The sequence below is a fragment of the Giraffa tippelskirchi genome, chromosome 6 (genome assembly GCF_054371585.1).
Source record: "Giraffa tippelskirchi isolate mGirTip1 chromosome 6, T2T-mGirTip1v1.2.pri, whole genome shotgun sequence".
Taxonomy (NCBI): domain Eukaryota; kingdom Metazoa; phylum Chordata; class Mammalia; order Artiodactyla; family Giraffidae; genus Giraffa; species Giraffa tippelskirchi.
In genome coordinates this window covers 13045014-13066615 of record NC_137280.1, presented here as the reverse complement: position 1 = coordinate 13066615, position 21602 = coordinate 13045014, and the positions used below count along the sequence as shown (strand labels likewise).

At 40.1% G+C, this 21602-nt stretch overlaps 1 protein-coding gene and 1 non-coding gene across 12 annotated transcripts in view; one reads left to right on the top strand and one right to left on the bottom strand.

Annotated features, from left to right (window-relative positions):
* CPQ (carboxypeptidase Q) overlaps positions 1-21602 on the bottom strand; it is a 548292-nt gene that overhangs the window by 480039 nt on the left and 46651 nt on the right. Inside the window, exon 1 of one of the 11 annotated variants that reach the window (XM_081505171.1) lies at positions 4114-4164. The exons of 9 other annotated variants lie outside the window; for them this stretch is intronic. In XM_081505171.1, coding sequence (XP_081361297.1) covers positions 4114-4149 — 36 coding nt within the window. In that variant the 5' untranslated portion in view covers positions 4150-4164. Of the gene's footprint in view, positions 1-1756; positions 1940-4113; positions 4165-21602 lie in introns of those variants that run through there. One more of the 11 variants, XM_081505166.1, reaches the window with a different exon arrangement.
* TRNAG-UCC (transfer RNA glycine (anticodon UCC)) lies at positions 17445-17517 on the top strand. Its single transcript has one exon. It is a non-coding gene; the product is annotated as a tRNA-Gly (tRNA).

Below are 21602 nucleotides of genomic sequence, written 5' to 3'. Positions count from 1 at the left end.
AGATTTTAACATACTTTCTCAGTAACTGATATACAAAACAACAACAACAAAATCAGTAATGACACAAAAATCTGAACTACACAACAAACTTGATCTACTGAGTACTTATGATACAACACATTCAACAACTTGAGAATATACATTCTTTTTAAGCACACATGGCTTACAAAAATTAACCACATTCCAGAGCATAAAATAGAGCTCAACAAATTTCAAATTCTCTTAGCTCAAATGTTATCTGAAAGTAAACAGTTAAATTAAATATCAGTAGCAAGAACTATAATAGGAAATTATATACTTGAAATTCAGAAACACACTTCTAAATTACCCAGAGGTTATAGAAGAATTAAAATTAGAAAATACATAGAACTGAAAGATAACAAAAATACTATTGATCAAAACAAATGAAATGACGCTAAAGACAGATTCATAACTTTGGAATAATGTAGAGTGTACTTAAATGAGATTTCAGAAAGCAGAACCATAAAGGAAAAGATTGGCTAATTTACTATATTAAAATTAATAATCTTGATTCATAAAAAGACCATAGAATGACTGAGGAGGTAAAAAGCAACAAACTGGGAGAAAATATTAGCACTACAAATACCATCAAGCATTAGGACCTAGAATATAGAAAAATCTCAAAAAACCAATGAGGAAAAGATGAACAATCAAACAGAAAAAAGGCAAAAGTCATTTCAGAGAAAGGAAAACAGGAATGGTGAATTTTAAAAAAATTAAAAGCTCATTAGATTTTCATTAGAAATCAGGAAATTATAAATTTAAATCATAAGACATCATTTACACCACAATACTGGCAAAAACACAAAAGTCGGATAAGTATGGCAGATAACATAGAGCAAACAAAGAATTCCTACACTCTGGAAAACAATTTGGAATTATATGGTCAATTTGAATATGCACATACCTATGACCTAGTAATTCTACAACCACATGAGCTGGTAGGAGGATAGGGGAGGTTGGTGGTAAAAGTATGCTTATTCTACAAAGCAAATTTGGTGATATTGTGGTCATTATCTCAACGCCCAGTGGAATTTTCCCAAATCTATCAGCAATTTGCCAAAGAAGTAGCCTCATAAAGGATATACTCTAAGATGTTTACAGGAAAACAGAAGCTAGAACACTATAGTCATATCATGAGGTTCTGCAACCTCAAGAAGCCTCTAAAGCTACCAAACTGCTAGAAACAACAGGCTGAGCCATTGAAAGGTTCAGCTGGAATTTACTGAAGGCTTGCAATATACTGGGCACAGGGCTGGTACTATAGATACAAAGGTCATGAACAAGGGAGAGTGTGCTCTTTTATCATGAATCTTACACTGGTCAACCCAGATAATACACTAAAATTACACAAATAATCATATAGATAAAACTCTGATAAATGCTGAAGGAGACATAGTGGTACTATGAAAACATACATTACATATAGAATGGGAACCCAAGAGTCAAGGAAGAAAAGAAGGCATCCCAAGGAAGTCCTATTTGACCTGGAATGGTAAAAATAAGTTAGCCAGGCAGAGAGAGAGGCAACAAGCCCTGGAGGTAAAAAGTTGAAAAGTGTGTGCAAGTCCTAGTAAGGAAGAGAGAAGCAAGGCAAAATAAAGAGAGAAGGAATAGTAGATAGGTAGGAGCCTCAAAGAGCCCTGTGGGCCACCAAAGGATTCTGGACTCTATCCTAAAAGCATAGGAGGTTGTTAGAAGATTTATAGAGGGAGAGAGGCCTGCTCAGACTTGCCTTTTCCAACACAGGTTGCAACATGGAGAATGGACTGGAGAACACCCAAAGTGGACGTGGGGAACCAGTTAGCGGCCACTGCATTAATCCAGTTGGTAGCAGTCTCTCTAAAGAGGTGGTAGCAGAGACTGAGAGCTGAAGTCTGATTCTAGATGTATTTCAGAGGCAGAACCAACATCACTCAGTGAAAGAGAGACTGGAGAAGATGGGCAAGGGGGTGGAGGAGATAAAAGTATCACAAATTAACTCCCTTTCTAGCATGGACAATTAGGCAGTGTTACTGAAACAATAAGACTGCAAACAGCCGTGTGCATTGTAATTAATAGCTCTTAGAGGTGCACAGTGCCCTTACCTGTAAAAACATACAGAGCAAACCTGTCAGTGACAATTACTGAAGTGGAGAACATCAGGGAAGATTTAGGAATAAAAACCATCAGTTTCGACAAACATTTTTCATAAACAATACAGTCTAGTTAAAACTAAATCTAACCTCACAATTCAATAGCCTTCTTACTCAGAAATTTTCCAAGTCTAAAAATAATACAGTCACTAGCTACATTTAGCTACTGAGCACTTGAAATGTGGCTATTGCAAATTGAGACGTGCTATAAAATATAAACTACATCCTAGATTTCAAAGACTATGTACAGAGGGTGGAAAAAAAAGCAAGTATGAGATACTTCACTTTCTATGTTGCTTACACAGTGAAATAATATTTTACATTGGAGTAAATAAAATATATTACTAAAAATGTATTTCACCTGTTTCTTTTTAGTTTTAATGTGGCTAATACAAAATTCAAAATTAAGTATGGAGCTCACATGCTATTTCTATTGACCAGGGCTGTTCTAAGAACTATCTGAACCATGTATTCACTATTATCTTTGTCTTCATTAAGTAACAATGGAGTGAAAAGGTTGGTTGTTAAAACTAGTGAAAGGGAAATAAAGATGTGCCTCACACGGAAAAGTTAGGATCGTAATAAAGGGAGTCAATTGTTAATTGAATGCAAAGGGAGAAATTGAAATCCCCATACTTGACAAGCTTCTCCTCTTCACCAGTACTGAGAACAGTCACAAGTGGGTGGAAATTGAGAGGTCACCAATGTCTTATGTTTGGTAGGAATGGAGGGGACTTTTAAATGTCCTAGCAATGGGGAGATATAACTAAAAGGGAATTTAGTGACATTAAGCTAAAATTTAAGTAAGCCCTATCTTTAAAATAGGTTTGAAACATAAATCTTACGTTGAGATTTGAGGAAGTCTGTATAAATGACTGTACACCATTCTGCCCCAGTCATTAAAATCTACACATGAAATCCTAGAAATGCCTTTGTTGATAGATAGATGCATTAGTTGGGGTTTATAGGGAACTTCTCTTGAAATGTATACACTCACAACAGGCTAAAACACTGAGTCTTACCATTGATGTCACACAGAACTTAATCTGAGCTATCCTTATCAAACTCATTCCTCAGATAGCTCGTTAACACTGAGGCATTAAAAAAATAATAATTTTCTTCAGAAAGAGAAATGCTAAAAAAATAAATAAAAACTTAGCCTTGCAGGGAGTGCTCTTATAGGACACTGTGGCAAGTAAACTGTGATCACAGAGCCACATGGGGCCCCTACGCAGCGCCTGGATGTGAGCGGAGGTGTGCCAGACAGCAGGAGGAGACGGGAGGATAGCAGGAGACGGGGCCACCGGAGATGAGGCCACAGCTCACAGTTTGCCAGAAACTGCCTTGGTTTCAATTTCAAATTACCAAACTATTTTATCGTTCCAAATGAACATTTTCTACTTCTCACTTCTTGGAAGTGTTTTTTTTTTTCTCATCTGTCTGTTAAGAATGGATATAAAAAATACAACTACTACATTAAAATGGGTTAGCAACCAAACTCACATATTTTGGATAATAACCTGTCAATAATTCAAAAAAAAATTTTTTTAACAGACTAAAGATAATCCACGGTGAGCCCACCAAACATCCTAATTGGCTCAAACACCTATTGTAACAGGATGCTCTTCCTCCACTTAGTCAGACGCCAGAAATAAGAGAACTCTGAAGGTTCTTCATTGTGAGTGCTGAGGAAACTAGGAAAGCGTTTTTCATTCTGTAAGGGTCGGGGGTGTGCAGGAAACACGATGTGGAAATCAATGCCAGCTTATGAAAGATAAACAGGAAATACCACATTTAGCCATACTGAGACTTGAAACATTAGTTCAATGTCATTGAGATAGGGCCAAACCCAAATGAGTTTTCTTTAAACAGATTTTAGACACTTTTGATTTGTGTATTCTACTCAACATTATTCAATTACAGATCATCCAGTTTTGTAATTCTCCAAGCCTCTGACCTCTCGTTTGTCATCTTCCTGAACACCTCCAGCCATTTCACAACTTAACAAAAGTCTGGGTAGGAAGAAGGAGAAGGAGGAAGAAGTTAAATCCGTATCACTCAGTTACACTTCTCAGCATACGCACAATGAAAAACGTGAGGTGTATATGTCACCTGGGAGTTTTGTTTAACCGTATTGGAAGAGCAAAATGGGAAAGAATACGTTCATGTTTTCACATACTTGCTTAAAATTCCATTGTCATTTAAAAAAAAAAAAAAGTTTCTTGAATCGAAAAAAAAAATCCTCCCTCATCTGTGAACCTACATCTCTGTCTGGTCCACAGAGAACTCCTTCCCACATCAAACTCCTAGCCCATCCATCACCACCATTTCCAGACCCTCATACTGCTTTCACTCTCATGAAAATAGGCTTGTGCCTGCTTCCCTCTCCAATGATTATCTCGGTTCATTCACTTTACGAAGTTACAGAGTATTTCCTGAGACATTTCATGGAAGCTCCTGGCTTCTCCTTCATCATTCAGCAGCAACAACTCCTCCCCCACTCCATCTGTTCCCACGGGGCTACAAGTCAATCAGGAACTTTGGACCTGTCATGGATAGAGCGAATCCGTGTTCATCCGACAATGCAAGTACAATACAACTTGCAGGCAACTGAAGTTGAAGGCAACTTGAAGGCAACTGAAGTTTCCTGGATTAAACCAAACCATCAATCCCATGCCTGAACAGACCTGAAAGTTTATGGTGGCCTCAAGGAAAGCATGAAGTACCCAAGGAGCCAACCTCTATTGAGAGTACACTAGCTTATATCCGACTTTCTTTTTTATTAACAACTTGTGAGATAGGTATCAGCTCTAATTAAGAGGTAAAGGAAATGAGGGTCAGAGAGTTTAGGTGTAGTTGTCCAAAGTCACACAGTTAACAAGTAGGGTTCAAATCCAGATCTAGATGGCTAAAATCCAGTAAACTCTAGATCGGTGATGTTTTCGAATAGTCTTCCTCTTTGGCACTTAGTTCTATAAAGATGCTGCTATAGGAAGGGAATGAGAACTTGGAAAAAGTTAGTAATGCAGATGGCAAATGGTGTCCGATGAGCAAGATTTCACATCACCTTAAGTAAAGAACAACCGCTATTATCTTTTTTATGCATTAGAATTCCATACAGTTTAATGGAGGTGGGAAAGATGATTGAATGTCTTAAAAAAAAAAAGATAATGTATATACAGTCTATCGCTCTAGGTCAGTAGGTCTCAAACATAGATGCACATTAGAGTCACCTGGAGAGTCTTTAAAACTCCTCTTGTCATGGCCATATCTGAGACTGATTACATCAGAATTTCTGAGGGTGGGACCTAGGCATTTGTTGTTTTGAAATCTTCCCACACGATACCATTCAAGTTTCAGATCCCCCGCTTAAGTTAAGAACGTTAATAAGGACTGAGTAGTTTTCCAAAACATCTTTAAGATCAGAAAGATTTTACAGCCTTTCTCACAGCACCAGTCTTTGGGGTGAAGGAGAAAAGAGGTGAGCTGGGCCCTCTCACTGTTTGCTTCCCTGTACTACACTTCCTTCTTTGGCTGTGTTCTACTTCCCAAGCCTCATAGCCTAATGTCTGTCATCAGCTTCTCCCAAGACACTTCGTCCTCTGCAGTCATCTATTCCAAATTTGGTTCCCTGCTACAACCAAGAGAGATGAGCAGACTTCAGGAGAGGAGAACAAACTCAAGCTGTCAGGCTACTGGTAATTTCCTATGGCCTTCTCATAGTTTTAGTTTCATCTTCCTATCTCTTTGTTTTAACTTGTTCTACTCAAGATATGCTATTCAAAATAAATGTCCAATAGGATCATTATATCCTGAAGCTCTGTGCTATGACCTAGCAAGAGGAAAAAACTTGCTGGTTCTTTCTGAAAGGACTATGGTGCTGGGTGTTCATATGAGTCTATCAGCTCTGGAAGGAAGCAAAACACGGGAACATGGATTGCCTACTGCCTTTTTAGTCTATCCTCCTCATCATCTGGGGCCCTCTGTGTACAAGGTCTCCCAACTGCTGCCAATCTTCAGACCCAAGGAGATGTTCAACATTAAATAAGGCATCAAAATCCACCCTAAGAAAGCAGACAAATTCAGGAAATGAGACATGGTGTAAGCCACCTGGCTTGTCTCTTTAATAAGTCAATGTCATGTGTTCACACAAAGACACACACACACACCCATATAAAAGTAAGGATAAGGAGGAACTGTCCTAAGCTCAAAGAGGCTTAAGAGACCTAAGAATGAAAGGAAATGCATTGGCCTTGATTAGATCCTGAACTGAACAAACCAGCTACTTTGAAGACAAGTGAGAAACTTGAATATGGACAATGTATTAGATGATATTAAGGAATTTTAGCTCATTTTAATAAAAGCAATAATAGTATATGGCACTGCAAGAAACAGTCATATTTCCAGAGAAATATGTAGGGATGATAAACACTAGCAATAAACCAAAAATGATACAGCAAATGTGGTAAAATGTTGACAATTATTAAATCCAGATGTTGTGTATATGGATATTCATTATTATATGCTATTTTGAAATTTTTCGTAATAAAAAATAATTTTTAGAATTCTCATCCTTGAAAAATAGGCACAGATAGAAAATACTGTCCTACCTATAATGAAAATTTTCATAGGAAAATGTTCAGGAAATGCGAAACCAGGATGTATAAGGCAGCAATAAGACAAGTGTCTCCAGTCCTGGGCCCAATATGACTCTTTTCACCCTGGGTGAGCAAAGTGCTGCCTCAAGATATATGCACATGTTGCTGTTCAGTCTCTAAGTCGTGTCCGACTCTTTGCAACCCCATGAACTGCAGCACACCAGGCTTCCCTGTCCTTCACTGTCTCCTGGAGCTGGCTCAAACTCACGCCCGTTGAGTCAGCGATGCCATCCAACCATCTCAGCCTCTGTCACCCCCTTCTCCTGCCCTCAGTCTTTCCCAGCATCAGGGTCTCTTCCAATGGGTCGGCCAAAGTATCGGAGCTTCAGTGTCAGCATCAGTCCTTCAAATGAATATTCAGGGTTTATTTCCTTTAGGATTGACTGGTTTGATCTCCTTTCTGTCCAAGGGACTGTCAAGAGTCTTCTCCAGCACTACAGTTTGAAAGTATCAGTTCTTCGGCCCTCAACCTTCTTTATGGTCCAACTTTCACACCCGTACGTGACTACTGGAAAAAACCATAGCTTTGACTGTACAGAACTTTGTCAGCAAAACGGTATCTCTGCTTTTTAATATGCTGTCTACTTTTGTCATAGCTTTTCTTCCAAGGAGCAAGTGTCTTTAATTTCATGGCTACAGTCACCACCCACAGTGATTTGGGAGCTTAAGAATATAAAATTTGTCACTGTTTCCACTTTTTCCCCATCTATTTGCCATGAAGTGATCAGATTGGATGCACATAGCTTCATGCCTAACAAGGAATCACACAGAGCTCTTTAGCACAGTCACAGAGTTCCATGGAGGTCCAGCTCCATCAACTACATTAGGACTTCCTGTCACTTCCCAGATTTCTCGGAAGTCTTTGGTTTCCATTGTTTTTTTAAACTTGTGTGATGGGTAGCACATCCTGTTGGGAGAGGTAATATGATGTACATCTCCCTATATGTTGGTAATCTAGGTGCTGACTCCATCTGCAAGTGACATAATACATCCAACAGGACATGTGCTTTGAGTTTATTTTCCCCCAGTGATGAGAGATTTGCTTACTCTCTAATCCAGTCCTGCTTGGGCCTGAAGCTATATATCTGCAAGACTGGCTGAGCCAGGAGTCCCTCCTTGAGCCAAGTTAAGAGACCTGTATAGGGTTGGAACACATAACCCTGTGCTCATTAGTACCTTACTCTAATGAACTTTACTAGCTCAATCTCAGGGATGACATCCATAGTCCCACACCTGGGAAACCAGCAGGGCTGACTCAGAAAATATGTCTGATTCTGATTCAAGAACAGAGAAGACGCTGTGATTTATGAAGTGCTTTCTTGGTTTCCCAAGATAATACTGAACACATCCACCCTTAGAACGTGTCAAATAATCCCAAGGAAAGCAAAGGTTTTCTGTTTCAAGAAAGCTATGCCGAAAATGCTCAAAAGCTTAAAATCCACAAACCAAAAGATAGAGAAATCCTAAGATGGTAGAAGGTTAAACATCTTTTCATGAAAAAAAAAAACAAACTGCTCTTTAGCCCACCAACCTATTAGGATAAGAGGAAGGAATCCAATTTTCTAATTAAATTGGAGTCACCTAATTCACATTAGTGGAGAAGGCAATGGCACCCCACTCCAGTACTCTTGCCTGGAAAATCCCATGGATGGAGGAGCCTGGTAGGCTGCAGTCCATGGGGTCGCTAAGAGTCAGACACGACTGAGCGACTTCACTTTCACTTTTCCCTTTCATGCACTGGAGAAGGAAATGGCAACCCACTCCAGTATTCTTGCCTGGAGAATCCCAGGGACGGCGGAGCCTGGTGGGCTGCCGTCTATGGGGTCGCACAGAGTCGGACACGACTGAAGCGACTTAGCAGCAGCAGCAGCAGTAATTCACATTAGAGCACAATTAAGCGGAGAACCCCTAAAGTGCAAAAAATGTTTGAGTCACTGAATAATAAAATGCTGGTATCTTTTATACTTTTTCAACAGTTAAAAAAAATATCCTTCCATATGACATTTCCCTTCCACCAAAATTATCAAAACAAGTCAGGACTCCCAAGCACCAGCATTTTGGTAAAGCACTTCAGACAAGCAGTAAGGCTAAGTACTCAGACATTGTCCTGCTTGTTCTCAGTATCAGATGACTTGGAAGTCAACATTAACTTGACAGACATTGCAATGCAGTATCACCCCAGGGGGTAGGTGACACTCTGACAGGAACAGCAGGAGAGGGGCAGAGACCAGGCAGTAGCCAAAGCAAAAGGCAGATAAGCCAGACTTTGAGGCAAAGTTTACAAATGAGTGATCTGTGGGCTGCAGCCAGGTCAGATATATTTTGCTTGGCCTGCACAGTATTTTTCCAAATATCAAATGAATTAGTGACATTAAAAGGTCAAGAGACTTCATATAAAAATCTGGATTTATATTTTTTTTTCTGGAAAAATCAGAAGACCTGCAAGCAGACCCATGAGAAGTGGCTAACCAGTCACCAGGTCAGCACAGTCCCACTACTCCTGACAATGTCATGCTAATCCTCAGCCACTCCTTACTGTCCCCATCCTGGAACAAATAAGCATCTGAATGTGTCACCCTGGTTCAAGGAGCCCCAGCTGCCAAAGGTGAGAAAAGGTCATGTGTCTGGAAGTCACTGAGTCTTTTGAGTTACCTTTTTACAATATTTAGCCGAAAGTTGGTACATTTTGAAACCAAAAAGCTAGGTGAGATATAAAACAACCATCAGGACTCAAGTAGCTAGAGAAAGCAAGATGGTAGCCCTGCAGAACACGGCAGAGACTAGCTCTGAACAGGCACGAACAGTGTTTTTATACCTACGTGAGAAGCAGGAACTGCTAACCAGACCAATTCAGCTTTTAGCCTACAGATTTTCTTCAACTTTCTCAACCTCGGGTTAGGTCATGAAAAATCCATTGTAAACTGAAAATATCTTAAGTCAAAATGCAATTAACACATCTAACCTACCAAACAAACAGTTTAGCCTAATCTACCTTAAGTATGCTCACAATACTTACATTAGCCCAGAGTTGGGCACAATAATCTAATACAAAGCCTATTTTATATAAAGGTGCTGAATATCTCACATAATTTTTTGAATACTATACTGAAGTACTATACCACATTGTTCCCAGACAAACACAAGAGTTATCTGGGAATAGAATGGTTCTAAGAATATGAATTGTTCCAGTTCAGTTCAGTCACTCAGTCATGTCTGACTCTTTGCGACCCCGTGGACTACAGCATGCCAGGCTTCCCTGTCCATCACCAACTCCCTGAGCTTGCTCAAACTCATGTCCATCAAGTCGGTGATGCCATCCAACCATCTCATCCTCTGTCATCCCCTTCTCCTCCTGCCTTCAATCTCAACCAGCATCAGGGATTTTCTGATGAGTCACTTCTTCACATCAGGTGGCCAAAGTATTGGAGCTTCAGTTTCAGCATCAGTCCTTCCAATGAATATTCAGGACTGATTTCCTTTAGGATTGACTGGTTTGATCTTCTTTCAGTTCAAGAGACTCTCAAGAGTCTTCTCCAACACCACAGTGCAAAAGCATCAATTCTTTGGTGCTCAGCTTTTTTTATGGTCCAACTCTCATATCCATACAGGACTACTGGAAAAACCATAGCTTTGACTAGATAGGCCTTTGTCAGCAAAGCAATGTCTCTGCTTTTTTAATATACTGTCCAGGTTTGTCATAGCTTTTCTTCCAAAGAACAAATGTCTTTTAATTTCATGGCTGCAGTCACTATCTGCAGAAATTTTGGAGCCCAAGAAAATAGTCTTTCACTGTTTCCACTATTTCCCCATCAATATGCCATGAGGTGGTGGGACCATGATCTTCATTTTTTGAATATTGAGTTTTAAGCCAGCTTTTTCACACTCCTCTTTCACCTTCATCAAGAGGCTCTTTAGTTATTCTTCACTTTTTGCCATACTGTGGTGTCATCCGCGTATCTGAGGTTATTGATATTTCTCCCGGCAATATTGATTCTAGCTTGTGCTTCATCCAACCTGTCATTTTGCATGATGTACTCTGCATAGAAGTTAAATAAGTAGGGTGACAATATAAAGCTTTGACATATTCCCTTCCCAATGTGGTCCACAGTTAAGAAATGAGTAATCAGTAGAAACCGACTCCAACATGGCCCAGGTGCTGAATTTATCGAAAGTCTTAAATAATTATTATAAACATGTTCAAGAAAATATAGATGCTCAGAGAATTCAAGAAAAAGTACTCTTAGTTAATAAATAAGACTCTAAGCAGAGAAATGAAATCTATTAAAAAATTTAAATTCCTGGACTGAAAAGTATAATTACTAAATTGAAGAAAGTGGAATATATGAGAAGTATTTTCAGAGCTATACGTTTTAAGATCTTTAATGGTGGTAAACAGAGAGAACTCTGAAAATCTCTGCTCAGACACCTGTTGGGGGGTAGCACCATTTCTTGAGATAGTAACACCATAGGAAAAGTATATCAACACTGTTTCAAAAGTCAAAACCAGAGTGCTACTGTGTGGAGACAATAAAGGACCAGCTGGTAGGATGACAAAACAATTAAAGTTATACAACACTGAGACTGATTTTGTTGCTAAGCATCGAGTACCCTTCATAGGAAACTAATGACAGAAGCTAAGATCCCTGGAGAAGGGACTGGCTACCCGCTCCAGTATTCTTGGGCTTCCCTTGTGGCTCAGCTGGTAAAGAATCCACTCGCAATGCGGGAGACCTGGGTTCGATTCCTGGGTTTGGAAGATCCCCCAGAGAAGAGGAAGGCTCCCCACTACAGTATTCTGGCCTGGAGAATTCCATGGACTATACAGTCCATGGGGTCACAAAGAGTCGGACACAACTGAGCGACTTTCACTTTCACCTTCAAATGAACCACAGATTCTACAGAAGAGGATAATACTGTACGGCATAGAAGATTGGACAAGGTATCCTTAGTCCAGTAACCTTATACCTTATACCTAGGTATAAGCTTCCTTTTAAAATTAAATTTCTACTGCTTTCAAATCATTATGAGAACTCCAAACAGCAGTGAATGAGAAACAGACATAGGCTCAACAAATAGAAGATGAAAAATATGTATAGGGCTTAGCCTGCCCTTTCACTAAATGGCTCCATATTTACAAAATGATGTGGTATGCAGAATAAGTCCTCCTAAAGATGTCCAACTCTTAATCTCTAAACCTACGAATATGTTAGGTTACATGGAAATGGGGAATTAGGATTGTTAACCATCTGACTTTATTTTTTTTTTTTATAAATTTATTTATTTTAGTTGGGGGCTAATTACTTTACAATATTGTAATAGTTTTTGCCATACATTGACATGAATCAGCCATGGGTTTACATGTGTTCCCCTTCCTGGACCCCCCACCCACCTCCCTCCCCATCCCATCCCTCTGGGTCATCCCATTGCCCCGGCCCTGAGCCCTTGTCTCATGCATCGAACATGGAATGGTGTTCTGTTTCACATATGATAATATACATGTTTCAATGCTATTCTCCCAGAATGTCCCACCCTCACCTTCTCCCTCAGAGTCCATAAAATTGTTCTATGCATCTGTCCATCTGACTTTAAAACAGGGAGAGTAGGCTGGATTATCCAGGTGAATCCAGTGTAATCACAAGGGTCTTTAAAAGTGGAAGAGAGAGACAGGAGAGTCAGAGGGAGATGTGACTATGGAAGAAAGGGACAGAGGTATGTAACACTGCATTAAAATGAAGGAAAGGGACCATAAACCAAGGAATGTGGGCTACTGTTAAAAAACAAAACCACAATGAGGTACCATTTCACACCAGTCAGAATGGCTGCTATCCAAAAGTCTACAAGCAATAAATGCTGGAGAGGGTGTGGAGAAAAGGGAACCCGCTTACACTGTTGGTGGGAATGCAAACTAGTACAGCCATTATGGAGAACAGTGTGGAGATTTCTTAAAAAACTGGGAATAGAACTGCCATATGACCCAGAAATCCCACTGCTGGGCATACACACCGAGGAAACCAGAATTGAAAGAGACGCGTGTACCCCAATGTTCATCGCAGCACTGTTTAAAATAGCCAGGACATGGAAGCAACCTAGATGTCCATCAGCAGACGAATGGATAAGGAAGCTGTGGTACATATACACAATGGAATATTACTCAGCCATTAAAAAAATACATTTGAATCGGTTCTATTGAGATGGATGAAACTGGAGCCCATTATACAGAGTGAAGTAAGCCAGAAAGAAAAACACCAATACAGTATACTAATGCATATATATGGAATTTGAAAGATGGTAACGATAACCCTATATGTGAGACAGAATAAGAGACACAGATGCATAGAACAGTCTTACGGATTCTGAGGGAGAAGGTGAGGGTGGGACGTTCTGGGAGAATAGCATTGAAACATGTATATTATCATATGTGAAACAGAACACCATTCCATGTTCGATGCATGAGACAAATGCTCAGGACTGGGGCAATGGGATGACCCAGAGGAATGGGATGGGGAGGGAGGTGGGAGGGGTTCCAGGAAGGGGAACACATGTAAACCCATGGCTGATTCATGTCAATGTATGGCAAAAACTACTACAATATTGTAAAGTAATTAGCTCCCAACTAAAAAAAAAAAAAAAAAAAAACAGAAAGAGCAAGGAAATGGACTTTACCCTAGAGTCTCCATAAAAGAAAGCAGCCTTGCAAGCACCTTGATTTTAGGTCACTGTGACTTTTGCCAGACTTCTAACCCACAGAAGCATAAGAAAATAAAATCATGTGTTTAACCCACTAACTTTATAATAATTTTCTTAACTGCAGCAATAGGAAACCAATAGAATGACCTAGAACTGTGCCATCTAAGATAGGAGCCACTATCCACATGTGATTATTTAAGTTAAAATAAAATAAAAATTTAAATTCAGTTCTTCAGTCATAATAGCCACTTGGCCAGTGGCCACTGTATGGAACAAACAGACAATCACGTCTGTTATCACAGAAATTCCTTCTGAACAGCACTGATCTCCTCAGTGTCTCTCTCAATTATGCTTTCATGCCAGTAACTTTGCACAGGGCTATTTTTAAGGCCATAATCTTTTGTTTTGTTTCCTAGGTCAAAAGTAAAAACCATATATTTCCAGGAAAAAAATAAATAAAATGCCATAGACATAACTAAATCAGATAAGTTCCAGGTCTATTACAAAAAAAGGAAATGCCATTCTAGTTTTACAGACTGAACTCATGGACTGTGTGAAACATGTTTTTGTTGAACTCAAAGGTTTTTATTGTTGGTTTTCTCATATGTTTGTGGCTACTCCAGAAGGTTACAATTGTAAGAAATAGGCTAATTGAGTAGCAAGATCATTACTGCAACTTAAAATCTGCAATCATGTAAAAGGGATATAAGTAATGACTACTGAATAAAAAAATCAATAAAAAAAAATCATTTCTTCTTCTATAAGTTTTCTGCATTTTACTCACAGTATTAATACAATGAAACCTGAAGATGTAAAGCAAGTTAGTGTCAATGAAAAAGGTCATGCTATTCAAAATTATACTACTGTTCATAAATCATAACTTCCCATTTTTAACATTAGGCTGTCATCTTAAATGTATGCCTTCAAATGTTTAAAAAAAAAAAATTGGTCTTCACTCATGTAGACAGAATTTCATATTCACCTTGATTTGGAATCAGTGAAATTTATCTTTCTGAAAGCCCCTCACCAGAGCAGCCCCTGTTTCCCCGAGACTCTCTGCCCTGATACCCTCCACGCACTCATCCCAACCCTCCAAAGCTGAGCACCACTCTTCCTCAGCCACATGCAGGTCATGCTGATGCCTTTGCCCAAAGCTAACAAAATGCCCAGTCATCCAAGTCATCCTGGAGACGAGAAATACAACAGACAGCAGAAAAGATAACAGGCAGAAGCTGAAAAACACATAGCTGGCTTGAAAGAACAGAGTCACTGGTTCAAAACTAGGGACTTAAGAAAAATTCCTCGGATCAAGTAAGCATAAAATTCCACAGGTCAAGAACAAACAGTTTAAGTCTTGAGAAAAGAAAACTCAGGTAGCAAAGATCATGAATTAAAGCAGAGTCCAGGCATCAATGGCCGGATCACTAGCTGACAGTAAGGTTTCAATATTACAGCTGTTGCTTCAGCCAAGGAAAAAGAACCAGTCCCCAAACATGGGCATGAGAGGCTACACTAGTACAGACACTCCCACATGAATGAGGAATAATGTGAGGACGGGACGCACCACTGACCTTCACACACCGATCATATTATCATTATCAGCTCCATCATCAAAAAGAATACGGAAACCCCATTACCAAAAGTAAAAATTATATGAAATGAAGTAATGCTTTTCAGAATAAAAAATGGAGACAAGGGTCACTAACCATACAAAAATATTAAATCTTTGGTAAAAATAATGCCTGGAAAAGTTCAACTTTCATTCCAATACCAAAGGCCAATGCTGAAGAATATTCAAACTACTGCACAATTACACTCATTTCATGTGCTAGCAATGTCATGCTCAAAATCCTCCAAGCTAGGCTTCATGAGTATGTGAACCAAGAACTTCCAGATGTACAAGAAGCCGGATTTAGAAAAAGCAGAGGAACCAGAGATCAAATTGCCAACATCCGTTGGATCATAGAAAAAGCAAGAGAGTTCCAGAAAAACATCTACTTTTGCTTTATTGACTACACTAAAGCCTTCGACTGTGTGGATCATAACAAACTGTGGACAATTCTTAAAGAGACGAGAATACCAGACCACCTTATCTGCCTCCTGAGAAACCTGTATGCAGGTCAAGAAGCAACAATCAGAACCGAACGTGGAAAAACAGACTGGTTCAAAATTGGGAAAGGACTGTGCCAAGGCTGTATGTTGTCACCCTGCTTATTTAACTTATATGCAGAGTACATCATCTGAAATGTGGGCTAGATCAATCACAAGCTGGAATTAAAATTGCAGGGAGAAATATCAACAACCTCAGATATGCAGATGATACCACTCTAATGGCAGAAAGTAAAGAGGAATTAAGAGCCTCTTGATAAAGGTGAAAGAGGAGAGTGGAAAAGCTTAAAACTCAACATTCAGAAAACTAAGATTATGGCATCTGGTCCCACCACATCATGGTATATAGATTGGGAAACACTGGAAACAGTAAAAGACTATTTTCTTGGGTCCAAAATTACTGCAGACGGTGACTGCAGCCATAAAATTAAAAAACGCTTGCTCCTTGGAAGAAAATCTGTGACCAACCTAGAAAGCCTATTAAAAAGAAGAGGCATTACTTTGCCAACAAAGGACCATATAGTCAAAGCTATGGTTTTTCCAGTAGTCATGTATGGATGTGAGAGCTGGACTATAAAGAAGGTTGAGGGCCGAAGAACTGATGCCTTCCAGCTGTGGTGTTGGAGAACACTCTTGAGAGTCCCTTGGACTGCTAGGAGATCAAACCAATCCATCCTAAAGAAAATCAATCCCAAATATTCACTGGGAGGACTGATGCTGAAGTTCCAATATTTGGCCACCTGATGCAAAGAACTGACTCATCAGGAAAGACCCTGATGCTGGGTAAGATTGAAGGCAGGAGAAGAAGGGGACGACAGAGGATGAGATGGTTGGATGGAATCACCGACTCGATGGACATGAGTTTGAGCAAGCTCTGGGAGACGGTGAAGGACAGGGAAGCCTGGCGTGCTATAGCCCATGGAGTTACAAAGAATCGGACACGACTGAGCAACTGAACAACAAGAACAATGCCTATAGTTGTGAAACATGTTCCTGGATTCTTCCAGCAAAGGAACAAGAAGGATTCATAAAAAGTTAGGGGAAGTGGCCGTACACAGTTAGGAAGGAGATGGAGGAATTCCCTGTCAGTTAGGACTCCAGGTTTCCAAGGCAGAGGGCATGGGTTTGATCCTTGGCAGGGGAACTAAGAGTCCCACAAGCAGCAGGACACAACCAAAAAAAAAGTAATGGAAAAGAGAAAAGAGGCCTGTTGGTGGATTCCTAACTCTGATGCAGCAGCTTCTAGCAGCCACAGGTCTTAGGGTAGGAACAAATCCACGCAAGACATCACAGATGAAGAATTTGAACTCCTCTACCCCCTAGAAATGGTCCCATATACTTCCTGATACCTGAAGGTCACCATTTCACAGTTTTAGACAAAATTCTTAAAATTGTCTATGGTTGTCACCCAGAGAAGCCATGTGAGAAAAGCTCTGCTTTCTGTCCTCACTCGTCTTTCCCAAGGAGGATCCTTATTCCCACTCACACACAGACATCTGTTTTGTGACAAACACAAACCTTGCCTTCTAGGTTGTCGGTGTGCTGGATGCTAGGATTCCAAGCATGGTTTTAAAAGACAAAGTCTCAGTTCTCAAGGACAATAGAAGGAATGGACAAGAAAATGAATAATTAGAATATAATAAATTAAGTTGAATTTCAGTAGAGAAATTAGGCTCAAGGTGGGTATAACTATCTTTGGGCAACTGACAACAAAACTGTCTATAGAGGCTATAGAAATTGATATAACTATAATATTTCAGCCCCCTCCACTTTTAAGATTCTTCCCTGTTCATCCTTTTTGTCAAGTCTTTAAAAGTTGAAGTTCCTTGGGACTTCCCTGGTGGTCAAGTGGCTAAGACTCTGAACTTCCAATGCAGGGGGCCCAGGTTCGATCCCTGGTCAGGGAACTAGATCCCGCATCCCACAGCTAAAAGTTTGAATGCATCAATTTAAGAACCCACATGAGGGAACTAAGAACTAGCCCAGCCAAATAAAATAAATAAAATGTTTTAAAGGTGAAGTTCCTCAATACTAGTTAAATAAAGCTCTCTCTCTTTTTTTAAGTCTATACTCTCTCCCTAGCCATTCATCAATACCCTTGACTTCAAATATCATCTACAGTTTTTTGTTTATTTATTTAGTCACTAAGTTGTGTCCAACTCTTTTGACCTCATGGACTGAAGCCACCAGGCTTCTCTGTCCATGGAATTCTCTATTATTGGAGTGGGTTGCCATATCCTTCTCTAGGGGATTGTCCCAACCCAGAAATCAAATTTACATCCCTGCGTTGCAGGCGGATTCTTTACCGCTGAGCCACCAGAGGGTTTTTACTCAAATGTGTATAATCATCTCAGACCTCTTCTCTAAACCCAATAATATGTATATACAACTGTCTATTTGACATCTCCAACTGGAGATGTTTTACAGAAACTTCAACTTCAAGATTTCCAAAACTGAATGCCTAATCTTCAAAATCACAAAAGGTCACACTCATTTGTCTCCCTCCAATCTATAGAGCAACAAGATTGATTTCCTGTTTATAGTTCTTCAGTTGCTTCCCACTGCTTGTAGGACAAAACTTTAACTCTTCACACAGCCTGAAATCCCTGATGTCCTGCCCTCTCCTACCTCTGTAGGCTCTTCTTATGCATTCTCCTACCCTTGAGCTCTAGATATGTTGACTTAATCTCACACACCCCATCATGCCATGCTTTGTCCTGATTCCTCTGTCTGGAAAATATACCCTCCTTGTCCCCTTTGGTCAATTCTTACTTCTTCAGAGTTCAATTCAGTCAGTATTTTCTTAAAGACATTCCTGATTCCTTGCACTAAGTCAAAATCTCAAAGAATACACTTCATAACATTAACACAATTACAAATAAATAAGACCAAACATTTATCAGTGTTAGTTGCTCAGTCGCGTCGAACTCTGAGACCCTATGGACTATAGCCTGCCAGGCTCCTCTGTGCACAGGACTCTCCAGACAAGAATACTGGAGTGGGTTGCCATTCCCTTCTCCAGGGGATCTTCCTAGTCCAGGGATTGAATCCAGGTCTCCTGCATTGCAGGCAGACTCTTTACCATCTGAGCTGTCATGTAGTACAGAGACACATTTATTAAGTACCTACTATTAGACCAAACACTATTCTAGGTGATGAAGACTTAGTTAACAGAAAAGACAAGCAAGGTCTGCACTCTTTTGGAGCCATATACCAATGAAAGGAGACAGACAATGAACAAACAGACCCCCACAAAGCAAGAAATTTCAGATAATAATATGGGGACAACAATACTTGTGATGTGTGAGAGTGGCTAAGACAAAGGAGAAAGCACTGATCTATTGTTCACTGTCTGCTTTTCCTGGCGGAATGTAAACTTCAAAGGGCAGAGGCTTTGTCTGCTGCTATATCCCATGTGCCTGGACATAACAGATGCTTAATGAATATTTAAGGAATAAATTATGAAATATATTGCTTTCTAAATAGGATTATTTTCCAATGTGCCACAGAATAGCTGCAATCTCCAGGAAGTCACATTTTTACACTACAAATTACAACACCAAAATACTTGTTCAAAATCCTTGTTGAATAGATATATAAATGAAACAAAAACATCCACATTTATAGGTCCCCAGACATTTGTAAGGTTCTTCATAGACCAGAATCCCTTACATAATCTACCTCTTTAAGTTGATGATTCTTGATCTCTGAACCCAATAACAGTCAAACAGATGACAAGGTAGTGACACTGGTGGCTGATAACCTCTCTGTTTACTAAAGTGCTCTTAATAAGTCAACACTGCACTCTTACCCAAGACGGATGGACCTTAATCTTATCAGACAGGACTAAGGGAAATAAACAATCTATATAGCAAACTGTAAAATTCCATTCAGAAAATCCCAACAGCCAGTGCTTAACAAACAGTATATAATCAACTAGAAGGCAACTTAAAAGTTTTATGGCTTACTTAAAAGAAAGAAAATATTGATTCCCATGTCCATTCTTGTATTTCTTAAGATGTGGCATAATAAACTAGTTTATCTTATGGACATGAAGCATTCACTTACTCATTTATTCACTCATTCATTCACTCAGCATTTACTGAGCATCAGCCACTTCAGGTGCTACGTAAGATACTGGGTGTGGGATTTTAAGATGTGAGGAAACAAAGCCTGCACAGCATTAGGGGCAGTGTTTGGTAAACTGACAACATGGCTTAGAAAGACGGCTGTGTGTCTAGCCGAACTTAGATGGCAAGGAGATATTTTCTACCATCTTTGCCAGAAAAATATACATAATCAAGTCTCATTATTCATGGTAGTTATATTCTATAAAGTCACCGCAAGCGCTGAACTATAGAATACTAAACTGAGGTAGGGAAATACAGGGTTAGGTTCTTGTCCTCTGGAGAAGGCAATGGCAACCCATTCCAGTACTCTTGCCTGGAGAATCCCAGGGACGGGGGAGCCTGGTGGGCTGCCGTCTATGGGGTCACACAGAGTCAGACACGACTGAAGTGACTTAGCAGCAGCAACCTCTGGTTACAAGGTTTTGGGCAACTTATCAATACGTAACTTTGTTTCATGTGTGTTTCTTTTAAAGACACCATATATAACACCTAGTGATACATTAACATCTAACCTACTGCCAATAGCACTATAACTCATGCCTGAACAAAGCTTATCTATCCTTGCCTTCCATGTAAGGCACATCACCGCCTTCTTGCACTTGGAACACTGGACAGCACTTCAGCACTACATTTGAGGGCCAGTTTTTACACTGTAATCACCCCATAAAGAAGCACAAAAATGTGGGGGGGGAAAGTGGCACAAAAGAGACCACAAAAAAGACACTTTTTTACCGTATGAGTGAAGAGAGAAGGAAAGGGAGGGGAAGGAAAGGGAGGGGAAGGGAAGGAATCGACCCTCCGCAGGCAGGCGGAAGGAGTCTTCTTGTTACCTGGGCAGCCTTGCCCTCCCCCTGCCAGCAGGGGACTGGAGCAGCTCCATCAGTTTTCAGTCACAAGGAATCTAGGCTCCAGGCAAAGTAAAGAGAGAGATGAGAAGCCAGGTGGGATGCCAGTGCCAAAGCGGGAGCCTTCTCAAAGCAAACCTCCCGCTGCTGCATGCCCATGCCAAGCTGGGAGAAGAGGGGAGGAAGCCTGGGTCAGGGCCAGTGAGTACAAGGGAAGAGATACAGTGACCATCATGCGAACAAAAGTTCCTCGGATGGGGGAAAAGGAATTGGTCAGGAGCAAAGGCACTCAAGCCAGCCCCAAGTGGCAGGGCTTTGGCTAGCAGCATAAAAATCCCCTCTGCCAAGGTTGCCAAGGAACGCACTCCCGAGGCTGAGAGCATGTCATTCAGAGTGTTTTCCCAGTGAAACGTGTGTGGCACATTTGGAGGCTGACAGAAGCCCTGCCTCGGGTCTCTCCTTTGGAGCTTCCTCATGTTTCTGATCAGGACAAGAGACCCTTTTTTCATGGTTTTCATAGAATTAGATTCCAGTTAGATATGTTTAAACTTGAAAATCAAGCAGAAAGATGCTTTGAAACTGTTGCTGCTTTCATTGAAAAAGAAAGTTTGGGATTTAGAAAACATCAGATACTTAGCAGATTCGACACGTCTAACTGTGATAAATGACAGGTGACAGCTACACTGGCCATTAGTCCTTGACTTATCACATCTGTCTCGAGTTATAGTAATGATCACTCCCCCTTTCAAGAATCCATGCTGTAGCCATCACACTAGACACTTCGTAGAACTTATTTCACTTAATCTTCCCTCAAATCCCTGGGAGGTTTTTGTTACAACACGTCTGCATTTCACAGTTAAGGAAACTGTGCAGAAAGTAATTTGCCAGAAATCATGTGGAAAGTAAGTGGCTGAGCAAGGACCCAAACCCAAGTCAGCCTGACTTTAATATCTGTATCCTCTCTACTCTATTGCATATAACCAGGTAATTGCATGGTCTGCATTCAATGAAACACTT